General features: G+C 38.6%; 1 protein-coding gene across 1 annotated transcript in view; it reads right to left on the bottom strand.

Moving 5' to 3' along the window:
• nmbr (neuromedin B receptor) overlaps window positions 1-20,718 on the bottom strand; it is a 66,577-nt gene that overhangs the window by 45,689 nt on the left and 170 nt on the right. Inside the window, exon 1 of the mRNA XM_062436655.1 lies at window positions 20,461-20,718. This exon is cut by the window's right edge and continues 170 nt beyond it. Coding sequence (XP_062292639.1) covers window positions 20,461-20,718 — 258 coding nt within the window. The remainder of the gene's footprint in view (window positions 1-20,460) is intronic.

The following is a 20,718-nucleotide window of genomic DNA, read 5'->3' as shown; positions in this document are numbered from 1 at the left end:
TCTGGTGTTTCCTCATTGCAGATTCTTGAGAGTTATGATAGCGTTTCTTGAGTTTCCTGAGTTCCTTTTTTTAAATGAGTTCCTATGTTTGATGATTTCTTTTTGTTTGTTTGTTTGTTTGTTTGTTTGTTTTGAATATGTAAAGCACTTTGTGTTGCATCGCGATGTATGAAAAGTGCTATACAAATAAAGTTTCATTGATTGATTGATTGATTGATTAATTGATACCAGCTTAGGTAACAAAAACACTTTGGTTTCTGTTAGAGAATTTACATTTTCTATCAAAAGCTGAGTTTTGTTTCTCTCTCTCTCTCTCTCTCTCTCTCTCTCTCTCTCTCTCTCTCTCTCTCTCTCTCTCTCTCTCTCTCTCTCTCTCTCTCTCTCTCTCTCTCTCTCTCTCTCTCTCTCTCTCTCTCTCTCTCTCTCTCTCTGTCTCCTTCACCCTCTACCGAGCACCTGAAGTTAACTGGCCATCAGAGAGAGACTTTGAGCAGTGGGTGAAGACAGACTGCTCTCACGGCACAGTTTTTTGGTATTTTTTACTCCTTTTTCTTCCCTGAATGTTTCCCTAAGATACTTTTGATGGTTTTTGTTATTTTAGTTTGTGTTTTGTTGTGGTTGAGTTAGGGCTAGATTTTCCATGTTGATAGTTTAAGGGGATGAGCTGAGAGCCTACTGTGTGGCTGACTCAGTAGCTTCCCCATCTTTTGTTTATTTACTCTGTATTTCAAGTATTTAATTGGTTTCAAAATAAATTTTTCCTATCTTGTGGTTTATATGTTTCGGCCTCCAGCTGAGCCTTTATTTGTTTAGACCGGGCTGTACAAATAAAATGTACTTGACTTGACTAGAAGATGTTTTTTTGTGCCAGCAGAGTAAAGAAAGTTACAATAACAGACCCTCTGGGGGTTTGATTTAGTTACCTTTCCTCAGAAGAAACTTTTAGGTAAAATGTTCAGCAGGAACATTAAATCACAACTATAAATGCTACCATGAGGTCTTTACGAGTGCTGCTGAATTGTCATTTCGTTTTCACAGAAATGTGGATTCTCGTCTCATGCCAGCTGTTTCTGTTCGGCCTCTCCGAGGTGCTGAGGAGACTGTTTTCATCTGCTCGGTTTAATCATCGTCGTCTGAGGCTGAAATTGGTGCTGAGGTTGGAAATGATTTGGTGTGGAGATGAGTGTCGGTTTGATCGTGAATCACAGCAGATACGGAGGAGGACAGAGGTTGTGTGTGTGTGTGTGTGTGTGTGTGTGTGTGTGTGTGTGTGTGTGTGTGTGTGTGTGTGTGTGTGTGTGTGTGTGTGTGTGTGTGTGTGTGTGTGTGTGTGTGTGTGTGTGTGTGTGTGTGTGTGAAGCCAGGATGTCCTTGTTACATATCTCCATGCTTGTAGTTATCTCAATGTATTGTTACTTTATAGCCTTAATTTCTTCCTTTAAGCCATTGCCAGGAATCTCTTCATTCTCTATTCTCTTGTTTTAATATCGCAGCCTTTTCTCTTGGGGAATAGTCTATTTAGTATTATGGGTTTGTTTCTAATTAGGGTTGGTTGTTTTTTTTATTTTTGTGACGCTCCCTGAAGTTAAACTTATGTTTAAGTAACAGGCAATAAAATATATAACTTATAAACAAACTAACTACTCATATTCATCTAGTTATATGTTACTCCACTTTCCCTCAGACCACAAATGCTTGATTGTTGATGTTTTTTTGGATGTCATAATTGTTATATTTCATCTAACCCTAACCCTATTAACAAATGAGACTCTTCCAATTTATGGTAGTTGGGCCTAACCCTAATCTTAACCCTTAAATTAAAAAAAAAAAAAAACCTAAATTATTCTAATAAATTATAGTTAAGGTTGGGTTAAGATTGTTAAGATGGCCACAAACTTTCCGGGTCATATAATCACACTTTTATATACCCAGCCATCCTCCTGAAGAAGCTTTTTACGGTAACGTCACACTATCTCCTGATTTGCGACTCTGAGGCAACAGTCATAATTTAGATGACCACAAAAGGTCACTTGCCAGGAAAACATAAACATCGACCGTGGACCAGTAATCGCAGGGTTGGCTGGCGTCCACATGTCAAAATATCCTTGAGAGAGACACTAAACCAGCACTTTGCATGGCAGCTGTGATGGCGAAAAGTTTGAACTGAGAAGGCAACTTTATTAATAGAGCACTTACTACTTGAATAACACATTTCCTCAATAAATAAATAAAGCTAAAGCCTAACATACTGTTCATATTCTGACCCGTCACACAAGTTCCTCACAATTAGTCTCAATAACAAACTTCTGAACCACAAATCATTCATAAATACCTCATCAGTCACAGATAAATGTGAGATTAATCCTTAATTAAGCTTTCAGAGAGCCGAAAGAGCCAATTTTTTAGTTTTTATGAGGAAAAAACTATATAAAAAACACTATATAATGATCCAATGTTTCATAAAACAGGGGAAACTATTTCAACAAAAGATATTGAATGTGAAGAATAAATATTTCTGACATATTGGATGAATATGTGTGGAATAAATTACCTTCTTTCTATATTAAATGCATCAAATTTCAGGCTAAAAGAAAAAATAAATTACTTTTTACTGATCTGAGATGTAAAAATTGGTCAAATTTGACCCTGAACAGTATGTAAGAGTAAGTGTTCCAGGAAGAGCCACTCAATATAAAAAGAGAGTTCATGAACAGAATATTTTTTCCATATTTAACTAATTGACTCCTTAATAGTTCTGATATGATCTCAGCGTCACTTTAACCGGCAAAAGCGACTAAAAGTGAAAAGCTCGTGACCTGAATATGTTGTATGCCGTTCTTTTCTAATAATAACTTGTGTGAGTGTAGCTAATACATACACTTAACCAACCTAAGTACCTTTCACTCTAAGTTAAACGATTCTGCACCTCCCCCTGCCCTTTCTGTGATAGTCGGCTTTTCACTCCCCCTTTGAGTGAAGCCATTAAGAACATCATGGACACAATTTATTTCTAACATGGTGAGGCAGAATGTCATAAGAACCAGTTCTGAGAGAGAAATATTAAGTAAAAGTACTGCAGTATTATGAGTGATGTAGTATGCAGTATTACAGTAAAAGTACTGCAGTATTATGAGTGATGTAGTATGCAGTATTACAGTAAAAGTACTGCAGTATAATGAGTGATGTAGTATGTAGTATTACAGTAAAAGTACTGCAGTATAATGAGTGATGTAGTATGCAGTATTACAGTAAAAGTACTGCAGTATTATGAGTGATGTAGTATGCAGTATTACAGTAAAAGTACTGCAGTATTATGAGTGATGTAGTATGCAGTATTACGGTAAAGTACTGCAGTATTATGAGCGATGTAGTATGCAGTATTACAGTAAAAGTACTGCAGTATTATGAGCGATGTAGTATGCAGTATTACGGTAAAAGTACTGCAGTATTATGAGTGATGTAGTATGCAGTATTACGGTAAAAGTACTGCAGTATTATGAGCGATGTAGTATGCAGTATTACAGTAAAAGTACTGCAGTATTATGAGTGATGTAGTATGCAGTATTACGGTAAAAGTACTGCAGTATTATGAGCGATGTAGTATGCAGTATTACAGTAAAAGTAGTGGTTTGGTCCCTCTGACTGATATATTATTATATATGACATCATTAGATTATTAATAGTGAAGCATCAGTGTTAGAGCAGCATGTTACTGTTGTAGCTGCTGGAGGTGGAGCTAGTTTACACTACTTTATATACAGTTTGATCATAAATGAGCAGGAAACAGCTGTCAGCAGGTGTCCTGACTCCTTGCAGAAACAGAAAAGATGTTTTCCTTTTCCACTGCAGAAACTGTTTCAGTAATAGTTTTGCCCAATGAGCCACTGTTGGATGTTTGCTGTAAAAAAAAATAGAAAAGAACAAAATGCTATTTCCTTTTTGTTTCTGCTGTACCCAAATCTTACTGAACCATGACCCCAAAAACAAGGTGAACCGTGAATATAGTGTGCCAGTGCCCCCGGAGTAGCTACAATGGCTTCATCCAGCAGACAGCTTGAGGTTTTGTAACATCCTACACACCATAAACTCACCTGCACCTCCTTTAAAGTGTGGCTGTATATTCCATTTAAAGGCTTTGTAATCCAACTTTCATGTGGCCCTAACCTTTAAAAAAACCAATATCTGTTACCATAGCTACCAATCTGGTGCAAATCTGAAAACGTTTTCCTCTTTTCTGGAAAAAAAAAGGTTTTATGACTGAGCCGTAATTGCAGCTCAGACTGGATACGTGTCAGCATGCAGGGAAAGTAATTTTCTTGAATCTTCTTCCCCGTTGATGTAACCTCGAGGCTGGTGAGTCATGGATCAACCTGTGGACGAAGAGCCCGAAACGACGGCAGCGTGTATCAGTGGAGCTGCTTCACCACGAAGACTCCGTTTTTTTCTCATTTTAGTTTCTTCAGTTTAGCAGATTTTCTTTTTTGATTTAACAGAAATAGAAACATAAGAAAAAAGATGCATCCATTCACTTCTTCTCTCTCTAGTTCGGTCTCTTATGATTTAGACTCCTCTTTTCCTCACTCTCAACTTTTTCTTCTTTAGATTCTCATCCTCTCAAATCTTGCTTAACACCTTTTTTCCCTTCTTTCTGAATGAACCATTTTCTACTATCACCACCATTCACCGGGTGATTTCCAGACTTCATCATCACTCCAAAAGGCAAACCAGCAGATTTATTTCTTCTCATTCTCTTTAACTTCTCGCCTCCCGCTGTCGATGCTTTGATGACAGAAAGCTGGAAGAAAAATCGATTCCGCGAAACAAAGCTCGAAAGAAAATCTTTTTTTTCTTTTTCCACCTCAGCTTTGATTCCTTTTCCTTCCAATTATCTATTGCATAGCTCATCCCCGAAGGGTTGGAGGAATACCTGTGTGTCTGTTTCCAGGATGATGAGGCCTCACTCCCTTGATTTCCAAATTGGTGGATTACACTGCAGGTGATCTAAGGATTTATCTGTCATTGAAGTATTTTGGCCTCACTTGACTCAGTGTTGGTTGGGGCTGAAGACCACAAGTTTCAAAAGTAAATACATCTGATGGTATGGAGTTAGAAAGAACTGAGGTTACCAGACCTCTAAAGCCCGCTCCTCATCTCTGCTGGAGGCTAGCACCCAACTGTTCGATCCAGGTTTTAACAAGTAAGAGTGTATGCAATAAATAAGACTTCACTAAATTATAAGCTGCTGCATGTATTACTTTGAGACTCCCTCCTGTTCATACTGACCATTAGAGGATCACTTCATAATGCACTTACAATGGAAGTGATGGAGGACTAAATCCACAGTCCTCCTGTGATAAAATGTATTTAAAAGTTTATCTGAAGCTAATATGAAGCTTCAGTCGTCCAAATGAGTCAAATCAAGTAGATATGTTTTAATGTTACAGTATTTTTAGTGCTGTACTTCCACCACAGCTCAACAGGGAAACACTGTCCGAGGATAGGAGGAAATCCTCTTCCGCTGTTCATATGGACACCTGTTGTTTTAAGCCAGACTTGAAAAAATGCGACCTTGTCCTTTAACCCAACAATGGACAAGAGACTGTTTTTTTTTTCTCCATCCTATTTCCAACCATAAGTCAGAACAGTTTAAATCTGCTTTTTTAAGTGTAACTACCATTGTCCCCTAACCTTAACCCCATGCTTATTAGTGTTGCCACAACGACAAAGGTGGCCTAACTTTCAAGAAGTAGTAACTTTAACTCACAGCAGGTTTCTCTAACCTGAAGAAAGTGATCATTTGAACCCAAACCATGATCTTTGCCTAAACCTAACCAAGTGATTTATGTGTGTAACCCTAATCAGACCTTTACCTCAGCATTGTCACGTCATAAAATATCATTATTTTTTTAACAGTGATGTGTAACAGTTCTGAAAAGCACAGCCACATGATGATGTACTGCCGATGACTGCTAATAGGGGCGCCAAATTAGAAAACTTTATAGGAATAAAGAGAATCGCAATGAAGAATTTTCTTTTTGAATCTTTTATTATTAGAAACAGGAAAGCCTATTCCCCCATTTTCACAATCTTGCTGTCTGTCCTTTTCCAAGGTCCCAATCTCAGGGTCTCAGATTGGATTGGACAGCTACCAGGGACAAAACACAATGAGTTCTCTTCCATCACTGTTTGACCATCTCATTATACGACGACTGACCAGCCAGAAGCCATCAGCTCCTGTGTTTGTGTACATATTCAGCTGAACAGGGTATTTGTGAGCATCATCTTGATAGGGAGTGATCGGGGCCCCGGTAGCCTCTCCTATCATTATGCTAATTACCCATTTGTTATGCTCGTCAAAGACCTTCAAGCAGGTTTAGGAGCCATTATGGGCTCGTTAGAGGCCTTCAGTGTCGTTAGGGGCTCATTAGGGGCCATCAGGGTCAGACACACAGCCGGATCGCCGCCCGCAGCTGTGTGATCAGGAAATGACTTTCCCGTTAACAAGCTGATATCACAGCATTTCAGGGGGACATCGACACTGCCTGTTGGTAAACAGACAGCCTGACAGAGCGGGAAAATGAGACCCAGCGCGGCTCCTCATCTCTGCGGCTTCCACTGATGTCACACAGCAGAGGTAAGAAATTAAAACTATTATTCAGTTATTTCGATAAATGCCTCATAATGATACACATTTACACTGGGAGGTAGAAATTATTTGATGTTATTAGAGAGCGGCAAAGTCCACGGAGGAGGGAGGTATGTCAATAAAACATCAGACTTTGGCAAAGAAGACCGCTGTTTGCTTTCTGTCTCCTACCAACACTCAAAATTGGATTCTTTTTAATCTATGACTACAATGTTTTCGACTAAGGAGTTACGTCAATCTAAATAACAATCTTTCCCTCACCAAACCAAGCAGCCAAAATCCAACCAAACCTCAATTATAGCTGTGCAAGATTAGAAAACTGTTTTACTTTTGCAATTTGTAACTGTTTTCAAAAGCACTCACAAACAATTTCTATGGGATTCATTATGTCTGTTAATAAAAAACTCAAATTTGGGAAGAATAACTGCAACCCAAAACTGATAAAATATGACAAAGAGCTAAAAAGTGAAATGCAAATAGAGACAGCTTCAGCCTGACTGTTATGGCTGTCTTTTAATTTGCATTTCATGTTTTTTGGTTTTCCGATTCATCGTTTTTCTTCGTGCTTTGTCTTAATTGGACGAATGTTTTAGGGGCGGAGTTTCTCATATCCTGCAGGTTACTATGAGAAGTGACGATTGCACACTGACGCTATTAGCATTCAGACAATATCACTCTCTAAAAGTTCATATTCAAATGATTGACACTTTAAGTTTTCATGAATTATTTATGAAATCTTATAATTAATTTAAGATTACTCTTTATTATTCTAAGTTGCTGGCATTTATTGTGAGTGAATGGTGGCACACTTGCTACAGCAACGCTAAACTGGCTAAATCTGGAAACACTGTCAAATGCTACGTGATTTTAAACCACAATGAGTGTAAACAATAAGTAGAAAAGCAAACTTAACTGTGGGAATTATCAGTTGTTAGTGGCCCTGTGTTTACTGCATTCACGGACATTGGACATTATGATGTATGGATGTTTTTAAGCAGCATCAGAAAACAAATTTTAACTGATAAAATAGCAGCAACCAGTTGATTCTGACATTAAGTAAACGCTTAAAAATAATAAAAGCAAGCAGCATCCAGGATAAACATCAGTGTAGCAAATAAAAAAAGACTTAGTGTTCAATTTCATGTTTGACAAAGCACATCTCATGTAGTTGATAGATACGAATTTTACCTCATTTCAAATCAAATCAAATCTTTTTGATGCCGCCAAAACTCTCCGCTGAAACTCTGCGATCATTTGATTCATTTATGGATCCACAAAACATTAACCAACCAACACACAACATGTTAAAGTGATTTCACTTATTTACACCATGCTCAACAGATGTAAATAAACAAAACAACAACAAACAACCGGCCAGACAGACAAACATCCAGCTGGTGTTTAAATGTAAAACTGGTTTTGTTTCATCTACTTTGAGGTCAGGATTTATATCGTAATGAAGTTGTATTAAGGTTTGGGAGATTTAAGCTGCAGGTCACACATGCACTGCAGCCTGAGTCACTAAGAGCTACACAACTGTGTGTGTGTGTGTGTGTGTGTGTGTGTGTGTGTGTGTGTGTGTGTGTGTGTGTGTGTCCCCTCAGGTCTCGGCTGTCTAACCTTGAATCAGAGCAGAAATGTCTTGTCTTGTTTAGTTGTATTGACTTGTGTCTTGTGCAAACAGATTTCACCCCTGCACCCTGTCATGTAGATCTACACAACCGGTATGATCAAGATAAATAATTAACGTGTACTTCCATTACTGCACGTCACTCCTCTGACCTCACACTGACCTGAAACACAGATCAGATATTTCAACATCAAAACTTTCACAGACACACAGGAGAGAAGAAAAGAAGTCTGTTTTGTTTCAGATTGGGATCAGGTAGTGCAATAGTTTCCAAACTTATTTAAAGGAAAACTTTGATATTTTTAACACTTTCTTGCCAAGAGTTAAACAAGAAAAACTGTGTACAGTAAATATGAAGCTACCAGCAGCTTTATTATATTTTATAAACAGGAGCAAACAGCTAGTCTGGTTTTATCCAAAGGTCAATGTAGATGTTAGACTTTTTAATGTGACCTAACAGGCACACATAGATGAAGAAGATAATTGGACCCATTATAGAACCTTGTGGGACACCTTAAGAGGGAAATGAAGGCTGAGGATAAAGAGGATTTCCCTTTGAGACAGAAGATCTTTCTCAATCTGCATTCTTGTCTGTACTTCATCAGTCACAGACCAACCACTGCTCTTATTCAAAGTCTGCATGTGGCCAAGTACAGTCCAAGTGACCGGAAGTGTTCTTGGATTTATTGAGGATACTATGGGAGGTGATTTGTGTGGATAGCCAGGAACAAGTCCATGGTCAACCCAGGGAGACCTGTCTTATCTCAGCAGCTCTTCAGTAATTAACTGCTGGCTCTGATCTCTCTGTAGTTTTGATATATGATATAATTCCTTTTTGGAAGATAAATGTTGTCGAGATTAGATATAATATTTGTTGCTGCCACATATTAGTTCAAGGGAAGCTTCATGTTTTCATTGCAAAGAGCACCAGCGCTGCATCTATGACCTGTTGGTTCCTTATATCTACAGATATCACCACATTTCAATACAGATCTATAATATAAATTCATTTAAATGAACAGTTTGGTCTGTATCAAATGTCGTTATACTGTATATATTTTGGCTAGACTGCAATAGTGGGGCAAGCCCTATACAACCCTACTGTCACTGACTGACTGAGTGATTGAGTTACACCACTGGTCAGCTGAAGGAGGTTGAAGTTAAGTATCTCAGAACACATTTCACACCAGCCGACAGCAAGCAGCAATGGCGGAGATTAATGGTAAATAAAATATAAGCAATATAACAAATACATCTACGAATGAAAAACATGAAACACTTAAACATGATATTATGTCTGAAGGAAACCAGGCTCTGTGCACATTAAAAGTTCTCCATCGTTTCATGCACAGTCCAGCCATATACAGAGTTTTGTTGACATAAAACAATGTTCTTCTGTTAGCGGACCTTTGAGTTGAGATGATTTTGTCACAGTGCAGTCAGGAGTATTGAGGCTGAGTTTGCAGTGTCAAGAACACTGCTGTTTCACTTGCAAATAATCATACTGTGTTGTCCCGTCCTTCAGAGTTTGGACTCCCAAGTATACAAGTCCGAACTTGGCATTACTCTGTATTAATAAAGGCCTTTTGAAGGATCTGTTGCATGAAGAGAATGGACTAAAACCCCAGGGATGCAATTTGTGTCCAAATTCGTGCCCCTTAACATCAAAGCCATGACTCTGTCAAACCAGAACACATATACATCCTACACATTGTTTAAAATTTGAATCAGCAGAACCTTCCCTTTGCAAAAATGTGTGTTAATCTGTAATCTGTTCCAGCTCCACTATAACTCGAAATCTTGGTTCATAATCATCTAATTTCTCACTTTTTTTCCAAGTAAAGATTTTTACAGCTACATCCATACCTGTGTGGAAACCAGACGTTTTTGTAAAGCAATTGCAGCATGAAACCTTGATATCACTAAACATATTGATCTGTGCTGCCTGATACAGAACAATTATAATCAGCAAATCAATCAGAGTCATCAAATCAGTGAAAATGTTTGTTTGGCATGATCAGTACATGTTTTGACGTGAGGTTCAGATTAATCTAGACATAAAGTCCTAAAAAATGACATTTCAATTCATAGGTTTAGTTTTTGTTCTATAGAAAGTGTCCTACATGATGTTTGGTGGTGTTTATGAATAGCTGAGCCTGTTGGTTTGACCTGTGTAGATTAACTCATTGACACTATCAGTAGTAATCTGCAATGTATTAGTCAGCATATAAAACTGAGCCACCACTGCTCTTAATTAAACCTCAGGAGCCAATCACCACCCACTCCTCATTAACAGGTGAGCTATCAGTGAACACCTGACACTGTGGGAAGTCTGTAGGGAGACACTTTGTGATGCTGGTTGTCATGTCATTAATGTAAACTGCCTCCTGCAGCATTATGTGACGCTGCAGGTCATTTGCTCTGAACGCTGTGTACAAATCACATCTACAGGGACGTGAATAATCAGGTTACTCACTGTGTTGTGTGCAAATATCCTGCATGTATTGTGATTCATCCTGCATGTATTGCGTGTTTGTGCACAGGTGCTTCCTCCACACAAGTCACATAGTAGACAGTTCAAGCTGCTGTAATCAATATTTTTAAGCTGTCAGTGTGTAATGTATTATGCGTGGCTCGTACTGATGAACCTACAGAGAATTATCAGCGACAATGCAGCTTCTCTTCGGCTTTATGGAGCTTTATATTGAGTTTCAGCTCATTGTTTAGCTGTCCGGCTGCGACTTGACTGTTTTTGTTCACTCTCTGCCGCTCTCAAAGCGTAGTTTTCAGCCTCCAAATGAATGAGAATGTTGCTCTGTGTTTTTTTTAATGCTGTCATCTCGAGATAACGAGTGAATTATTTCATTATCTCCAGAAAACATGCTTAGTTATGTTTAGATAAGGAGATTATCAACCCATTATCACAAGAAAACAAAAGGCCATTTCCTCTTATTACTTATAATGTGTTCCAGAGATCAGGAGCGCCGTGCCAGCTATGCACAGATGGCCTTCCTCACAACTGTGGTAACTGATTTAAGCTGGATATCAGATCAAGGAATAGCCGCTATTAGTAACAGCACCTTTATCAGTGACATCTGTGTCACAGCCAAATTGCAGGTTGATTAACTCCTGGTCACAATATCAGTGGATGTTTCATGTAGGAGAGGTACCAACTATACCTTTCAAGCATTTAGAGTTAGAAAAGTGGGGTGGAGAGAGGAAATCAGCGCCAACATATGACAAGTTTTGAACCCAAAGACGTCTTCATGTGGCTCTTAACAGCTGAGCTCCCCATGTGAGGAAGACATGGAGAGGAAAAGACAGAAATTAACAAATGAGAACGAGATATATTGTGATAAATGATCTTGTTATCTCGTGAAATCTGTCTTTTGTTTTCTCGAAATAATGAGATCAATTAATTTATGATGTGGAGATAACAACATTAACAAAAAATAATTGCAAGCACAGCCGTCCTGAGCTTCCGCAGATTTCCTCTTTTGCTCCCGTTATAATGACTACAGCTGCTAGAGGGCGCTGTTACCTTTATGTAAGCAGATGTTGCTTTGGGCCAATTAATGAAACATCTGATTTTTTTTGTTTTCTGGGGGGGAGAGACTGGATTGTAAGTGCTTTGAATAACTATTGCAAAGGGGAAAAATGTCAGAATAGTGTAAAATCCTAAAAAAAAAAAAAAACAATTTGGAGGAGAAGCCTAAAGCAGACTGCTGCTTCTGTCAGGTGGAGTTGAGCCGCCGGTGTCCCACCAGCGCTTTACAGCAGGACAACTTCTTTTTTTTTTAAATTTATGTTCTCAGCAGCGTGGAGGTGTGGCCTGCGAGGCTGACTCAGGCTCTGCAGGCACCAACAACTCACCGGCTGACACTCAACAAACACTTAAGATGCACAGAGGTTTATAATTCACCTCCGAGCGAGGAGCTGTGTGTGTGTGTGTGTGTGTGTGTGTGTGTGTGTGTGTGTGTGTGTGTGTGTGTGTGTGTGTGTGTGTGTGTGTGTGTGTGTGTGTGTGTGTGTGTGGTCTCGGCGCGTCCTTCTAACTGTTGGCACCGTGAAAAATGTTATTTCCTGTCTGCTCGTCATGTCATTACTCCTGACCAGTGCTCATAATATGGACTGACTAATCCTTCCTAACCAATGAAACATTCTGATGACGCATGAAACGCTCCCTTAATTAGCAATTAGCTGCCTAATTCTCTATGAAATATTTAGGCCGAGACGCCCTCTGTCTCGCTTCCTAAAGTAAAGCAGCAAGTTGTGGTTTAGATTTTCCTCTCTGCTTTAAATCCAAGGTCAATATTCTTGTCTGGAAAACATGAGAACGAATCAGCGCACGAACGGAGGAGAGGAAATAAAAACGCCACAATGTTTTTGTGTTTTTGGGATGAAAAATGGAGCTGACAGCCAGATCCCCCTGCAGAGCGGTGCATGGACTAATCAACCTCTGTGTGTGAATTTGATTTGCAAACAAGATAACTTACTGTAACATCCAATAAAGTGTATAAGTGATGGGTACTGGAGACAATCTGGACTTTAAAATACCTGACAATAAAGTTTACAAAGTCAAATTAGCTTTGAAAAAAGTCTAATAAGCATATTAATTAAATGGTTTATATGCACGGTTCAATCCTGAGTCACCACAAAGTCATTTTTTACTGTATATATGTAGTTTTTTCATGGTTTATAGTGTAAAAAATGTGTATATTATGTAAATACAGTAATATGTGTAGCTCTCTATTGACTACACTACATTGTATTCTAAAGGAATGGATCAGAAATGCAGCAGGAAATCTTTCAGGGCTTTATTTATGTCCTTCTTTCTTTTCTTGTCATGAAATAAATACAAAATGCAGAACGTTATTAATACTGTGATACAGTATTAATGCAATAAAGATGAATATTGCTGTAGGTTTGAAAGCCTGAACCTAAGCCTGATCATAACCTCATCTTAAAAGCAAATCTTAACCCGTAAATAGCCCAAAACTGTCCTTCCTTTCTAAAGTTATCATTACTTCTCATATCTTGTCTTTAACACAATATACTCACTTAGCACATATTATTATTACCGACTTAAAACCCACGGAAAATGTCGTAATGGCACATAAATGTCCTCACTTCTAAAAAAAACTTGTTTTTCAAAAATGTCCTCTTTCACAGCTTTCTATTATATCCACACTTTCCAAAAATGTCCTTATTTTCCAAAATGTCCTCGCTTTCTAAAAATATGTGAACTTTGTGAAAGCTTTCTCATTTTCTTAAAATGTCCTCACTTTCCGACAATGTTCCCATTTCCTAAAAATGTTTGGAGACACCTGGTTGGGTTTTCAACTAAAATGGAAATCACTTGTACTGTTTTGTTTTTCTCTCTTTATTTATTTATTTATTTATTCATTTATTTTTTGGTTGAATATGAAGTTTGGTTTTATCATGTGTCAGATTGCTGCCTGTATGAATTCATTATACTGTTTGAATATAAAGTGAAGAGGTGTGAAATGAGGATGTAAAATGATGCACATCTACAAAGTTTTTGGTTGTTTGAGTGAGAAAAGTATTCATGAGATCTGAAGGCTGCAGTCACTGAATGTTTTCCTTATGAAAACAATGAAAATGTGTCACAGTTTGGTCCATAACTGCCGACTGTGCGAAGACTTGGTGCACACTCAGTGCTGCACCATGCAGATAACTCATCATAAAAACACAAAAAAGCAATCATTTGGTTTATAAAATATCAGAAAATATTGAAAAGTGCCCCATCGTGATCCCAGAGTCTGATATGATGCTTTAAACAGTTGGTAATGAGGTTGTGTAGCAGATCAGGACTTGAGTCATGCCAAATTAAGTCATGATGCACTCATTAGGTCTAATTCATGCGTCACACCTCCTGAAATATGAAATTAATAGGAAACCTTCCTGTTTTGCAACATTTTCAGCATCTATCATGTGTGTTTGCTGTCTTGTATTCTACTTAGAAGTTTTTTAGAAATGTGTAAAGAACTCAAAATATGTATGAAGAGTCGCTGAGGGTTCATACGTGGTGAGCAGCGCTACGACTGTTGATGCCTGAGCAGGAAGTCATCTGGCACTAAACACCTGTACGAAGTGACATGTCTGTATGTGAAGAACACTTAACTGCTGCAGCTCCGACTGCACCGCAGAGGAAACTCCAAAGAAACTCTCCGGCTGCATTTTTCACTCCAGCTGACTGCCGATAACAGATGAAGAGACTGCAGTGGCGCTCGGGGCTGAGAGACTATCAATAAAAGAGTGAGAGTGAGAGAGGATGGAGACGAACGAGAGTAAAAAGCCGGAGTGTAGAAGGTGAGGGACAATGCTGAGGTATTTGCAAAATTAGGGGCGGTTCTATTCTACCTGTGGATGATGAATACACAGCTTGGACACGTTATTTTAAGTCAATTTTTTGAAAAACTTAACACATATCATCACCTTTTAAACTGATATGTTGAACTTGTTAACAAGCAGTTGCATTTGGGGTCGTGTTTCTGTCCACCTGGGGAATATAAGTCCAATATTCAACCTCTTTTTGCTCTGTTTTTACTCTCTACCAACTCCTGAGGGAAATATCTGGCTCTTTAGCTGCTAAATGCTCCACTATGCTCACCAGCTAGTCTACAGATAACTGTTTCTGTCTGTGCTGAGTGTAAAGTGGCTTTTTAGAGCTTTTTCTCTGAAAACAGGCTGAAAACAACACTATGAGAGTGCTGAGAATGAACCAACACAGTAAAGTTGCAGTCGGACAGCTAAACAATGAGCTGAAACTCACTATAAAGCTCCATAAAGCCAAGAGAAGCTGCAGAGTCTCTGATTATTCTCTGTAGGTTCATCAATAAAAGCCACAATCAACATATTACACACTGACATTTATACTTTAAACTTATGAAAAACAGAGATTATATCCACAATATTTCTTAACCTCCGTGTCGTCCTCCCGGGTCAAATTGACCCCGTCTGTTTTGACTGTTCCTTCTTTCCTCCCTTCCTTCCTTCCGTCTGTCCTTTCCTTCCTCCCTTCCTTCTTTCCTTCCTCCCTCCTTCTCTCTTTCGTTACTTCCTCTCTCTTTCCTCCCTTCCTTCTGTCCTCCCTTCCTCCCTCCCTCCTTCTTCCCTTCCCTCCTTCCTTCCTTCCCTTCCTCCCTTCCTTCTTTCCTCTGTCCTTCTTTCCTTCCTTCCTCCCTTCCTCTTTTCCTTTCTCCCTCCCTCCCTCCCTCCTTCCTTGTTTCCTCCCTCCCTCCTACCTTCCTTCCTTTCTTCCTTCTTCCTCCCTCCTTTCCTTCCTCCTTCCTCCCTTCTTTCTTCCTTTCCTTCCTTCTTCCTCCCTTTCTTCCTCCTTTCCTTCCTTCTTCCTCCCTTCTTTCCTCCTTTCCTTGCTTCTTCCTCCCTTCCTTCCTCCTTTCCTTCCTCCCATCCTTCCTTCCTTCTTCCCTTCCATCCTTCTTCCTCCCTCCCATCCTTCCTTCCTTCTTCCCTTCCTTCCTTCTTCCTCCCTTCTTTCCTTGACTCGAGGACAACAGGAGGGTTAAAGTAATTAATGGTGGCTGATATTTGCTTTTAACAGGAACACAGAGCATTTTATCTCCTCAAATTTGGTTATTAATCAAAGCAGATTTGTCCAAAGGCAGAACATTATACAGCTGACAGTAGCAGTAACTCTGAACACTAAATCTCTTCAGAAATTAAACTGAATTATAAATTAAATGTGAATAAACTGAAAGAAAGCCTAGTTCAAACCATAGTTTAGGTGTTCAACTCCATCATATATCTCAATTCTTCTCACTGAAACTTATCTCCATCTCACACTTTAAATCATGGTGGTGTATCACCCAGCACCCACCTGTAGGCTTTAACTACAGTGATAACTTTCCAAAGGGGACAGTTACAAATCACATGCTTTCTCTCTCTGTCTCTATCAGATTCAATTCTTCATTTTTTATCTCATCATTCTGTCATCATTTATTTTCCTCATCATAATAAGTTCACTGTATCCTGGCTGCTCCGTCTCTCTCCCTCCTCTTTCTTTCCCATAAGCAAACACTACCTCTCTCTCTCTGCACACACACACACACACACACACACACACACACACACACACACACACACACACACCTTCTCAGAGACTCTGGGTTAAATCCTGAATTGTCTCGGAGCTAGACAGAGGTCCTTAAACCTGCCAGGGATTATAAATATTTCATATTCAGGGGACAGGAGTGAGCTGCTCTCAGGGGGGAATAAGAACTGCATTTCTATATATGTGAGGAGGATGCTCAGTGACATTACTGTGGCCCCAGTCTGAAAGCTTTAACCTAAACCTGATCCTAAATATAATCCTAAAATCAAGTTTAAACCCTTAAAATACTGAAGAAGTGAGGAGTGGACAAAATGCCTTCAATGCACAAAAAGCTGTCCCTCCATTTGATGTTAAACTCAAATTGCTCTTAATAAATATAGATATACACAAAGAAACACATGCAGGGCTTTTCTCATCTTAAAAAAGTGTCTGAAATCAATCATATTGATTTTTATTGATTTGCATCCTAATCAGTTCTTTTCTATCATATTATTTAATGCAAAGCTTTCTCTTGCACTGCCCTCCTCTGTCTCTGCTTTGCCTAATTGCATTATCATTCACTCCTCCCCTTTATTCACACTAATACTAATCGATGCTCTGCCACAAATCACACATAAAAACCCAGCTCCATGTTTAATCAAGAAATACTCCAAATTAAGCTCCTTTGACTTCAGTCTGAACTCACATATAACTGCACAAAATGTCCAGAATTTTACACCAACCACACCGAATACCTCGTCCTAATTGGACGTCCGTCTGATATGTTCTCACTGTGAGAAAATATGCATTATAGTTTATTGTAGAGCCACTCAGCTGCTCCACAGAGAACGAGTTACAGGCAGTCAACACGGAGTAATGAGCTGCAGTTCAATTCATCTTCATGATCAGAGACAGAGACGAGAGTCCTGCGGCGAGTACTGGATGTCCACAACAGTAAGGAAGGAAAGATACTATCTAAATTAGGAGAAAATGAAATGCCTTAAATTTAAATAAGTATTGAGTTGTGAAACAGCAGGAGGTATGTCGGTTGCCCCTGGTTTTGGAAGTAAAAGCCACACACATTTTTTCCCATAGATGATGTTTATATCTAACAGTTCTCTCTCTTTTAGTTTGGATCATAAATAATCGGTAAAATAATATAAACAAATGTGTAAGTCGATATCTGGTACTTTGATCAAAAGTTGAAGATACAAGCCTGTGGACATAAAAACTTTAGGGCAGAAGTTAACTACTCCTGGGTGCATTTCATCAAGAAATATCCAATGATGGAGTAACATTTCCAGATCTATGTTTATATTCTGGGGCTCTACTTGAATATCTTTGCATCATTTACAATGAAAAATCATTTTAAAAAAATCATATACTGGCACTTGATGCAGCCCCTCAGTTCAGCCTCTGTCTGAAACAGGCAGTTTTAGCTCCTGTCTCTTTAAAGACAGGAGCTAAAAGACAGGAGTTAAAAAGGTCAAAGGTGACGCCAAATCCTCCAGCATCCTGATCAGTCCACTCTGTTCTTATTGGTCAACTTCAGGAAGCTTCCTGCTGCTAAAGAAGCAACATAAACAAACTAAGGTAGCAGGATTCAACTTCTTTTGCTTGTTTTTTACTCTAAATGGCAACTTCTAAAATACATCTGTCCATGTTAAGCTGAATCAAATCCGATATATGCGAGTGGACAACGTGAACAACACATGGAAACACCTTAGCAACAGCCTTAGCAACAAAGGCTACAGAGCAGACAGTTATTTTAGGGTGTGTGTGAACAAAGCTGACGTCATCATGAGGAGGAGATAGAGGTAACTTTGTAAACGAAGCGTTCACAGCAGGTTGATGCCCTGTGTATGAACTTGCAGGGAGCATTTTTTTACAAACATTCACCTCAAGTTTAGAAATGTTTAACAGATAATATGTAACATTCGGCATCATATCACTTTACATATGACAGAACATCACATAAAGCATGATATGACGCCTTTAAAATTACCACTGATAGCAGGCAGATGTTTTTAAAGATTACAATGTTGGGAAAACTGATTTGAAACTCTGCAGAATAAATCAATTTTTAGTCAGTTCTGGGTAAATTAAGCAGCTATGGCACCACTTCTGTTCCCAAATGCAACAATAGAGCTTTTTTAAAAGTTTCCACCACTCTGATCACACAAATTGATAAGCAAATCATGATTTCTCAGACATTACATCACATTATCCAGGAGAGCCCTGAGTTTCTCTGTTAAATAAAGACATTGTTTAAAGCATACAGAATGGCGTTGAACTATTCATGAACCAACAGCTTCTCTCAATTCACTAAATTATCAGCAGAATGTACTTCAAAGTATGGAGAGTAAAACTTGGCAACCCTAAAATGTGTCATTATTACCGGCCAATGTTTAAGCTACAAGGCACTCATGTAAGTAGAGAGGAGATACCCAGCATTTAAATGTTGTAGCAAGCTCAAGGTGGAGTTAATTGTACTGTTGGGACATTTATTCTCTAAAATGTCATCATATGTATGATTATATAAGATAAGATCAACAACTGACAGATCATTGTAGATTAGTAACTGTTAGTGACTGCAGATGTGTTTTAGGTCACTACATATCTAAACTTCCAACACTGTATGAATCATGTAGTAATCGAGTAATCACGGTTTATTTCCTAATTGATTATGCCTGAAAAGTATAGAACATGGCTATTATTCTCTTTTGTGACCAGGACAGTGATATCCTTGAAATTTTCCAATGGGAAAACAGTCAAACTTGCGCATTTTCACCCACATAAAAAAAGATAAGATTTACAGTAAATCTTGAAAAACGTTTCACTTTTAAATCTTTTGTGGTCACTTTTGTATAACGTTAGTATAAATGTTCAATTTTGCTCATGTTCATGTTGTGTCTTCTGACTTTATCTGAGTCACAATGTGCAATTTTGCCTGTTTTCTCATCGGAAATTGGAAATAATAAAGTTTGACAGGAATAATAACAATCCTCTGAACTTTTAAGCATAAGCAAATAACACTTACTATCCAGGAACACAAATTACATAGTGATACCACCAAGTGGAAATATTCTGTTACAAGGACAAGTATTATTAGCTAATGAAGTAAAAGTGGAGAAAATGTCGCCCTTTGGGTATTTCATATAAATCATGTATAACTGCAGATATCTGTAAGCAGAATTTTTATAGTGTAGTCCAGCCAAGTGAAGCTGCTTTAACCATTATATAAACATAATCAATATTTTATATGGTTGCCATACTGAATGTGTTCATCTTAATTATAATAATAAATCATGTAGAGTGGAAAAAAACCCATATCCCTCTGAATTGCAGAGCATTAAGTATTGAGAAAGAACAGGAAATACTCAAGTAAACTACAGATTTGTGCTGCAGTTGCGTAAATGTACTTAGTTACAGTTGTACCACTGCCGAAAAAACAGATGTAGATGATGTATGAGCAAGCATGAAGCTCAGGATTATATCACAAGATCCTCATATATAGAATCATGTCTCTAAAAGTCACTTTTTGAGTGCAACAATAACACAGACAGCAACAGATGCTAAATGAGACTATTATAGGAACATTTTAAGGTTTTGTCATCAGAGAATATTCATTTAATGACCAGGAGATAAAATGGAGAAGAGATATGAAAAACTAACAATGTGTCAGGATTTATGAGGAGATCATGTCGTTCGTTTTTAATTGGGAAATATTGTTGGCCAACTACAGAAAGGACAATAAGCATGAAGCTCAGGATTATATCACAATATATTTATATAGAAGCACGTCTCTAAAAGTGACTTTTTGAGTGCAACAATAACACAAACAGTAACAGACGCAAAATGAGACTATTATAGGAATATTTTAAGGGAATATTCATTCAATCACCAAGTGAAAGATTAAATGGAGATATGAAAAACTAACAGCGATGTGTCAGGACTTATGGGAAGATCATGTCGTGAAATATTGTTGGACAACTACAGAAAGGAAAATAAGAGCAAATGTCTTAAAAAGTCATTTGAGACTTATAGATGCATGAAATGAATAATAAAATGAAGACTGACTTCAGACTGAACGTCCTCTCTTCCTACCTGTCTGCGCTGAGGGCAGTGAGCGTGAACACAGACACGCCGACCGAGGTGAGCTGGATAACGGGGATGAGTTTACACGCCGCCTCGCCAAACACCCACTCCTCGGAGAAGTAGCGAAAAGCGTCCACTGGCACGCAGGTAACCAGCAGCAGCAGGTCTCCCGCAGCCAAACTGGAGATAAAGATGTTAGGCACGCTCCTCATGGCGCTATTGGTGATGAAGATCTTCACCAGGGTGATGTTTCCCAGCAGACCCACC

This window comes from Scomber scombrus, chromosome 17 (assembly GCF_963691925.1).
Source record: "Scomber scombrus chromosome 17, fScoSco1.1, whole genome shotgun sequence".
Taxonomy (NCBI): Eukaryota; Metazoa; Chordata; class Actinopteri; order Scombriformes; family Scombridae; genus Scomber; species Scomber scombrus.
This window is presented reverse-complemented; position numbering and strand designations above follow the sequence as displayed.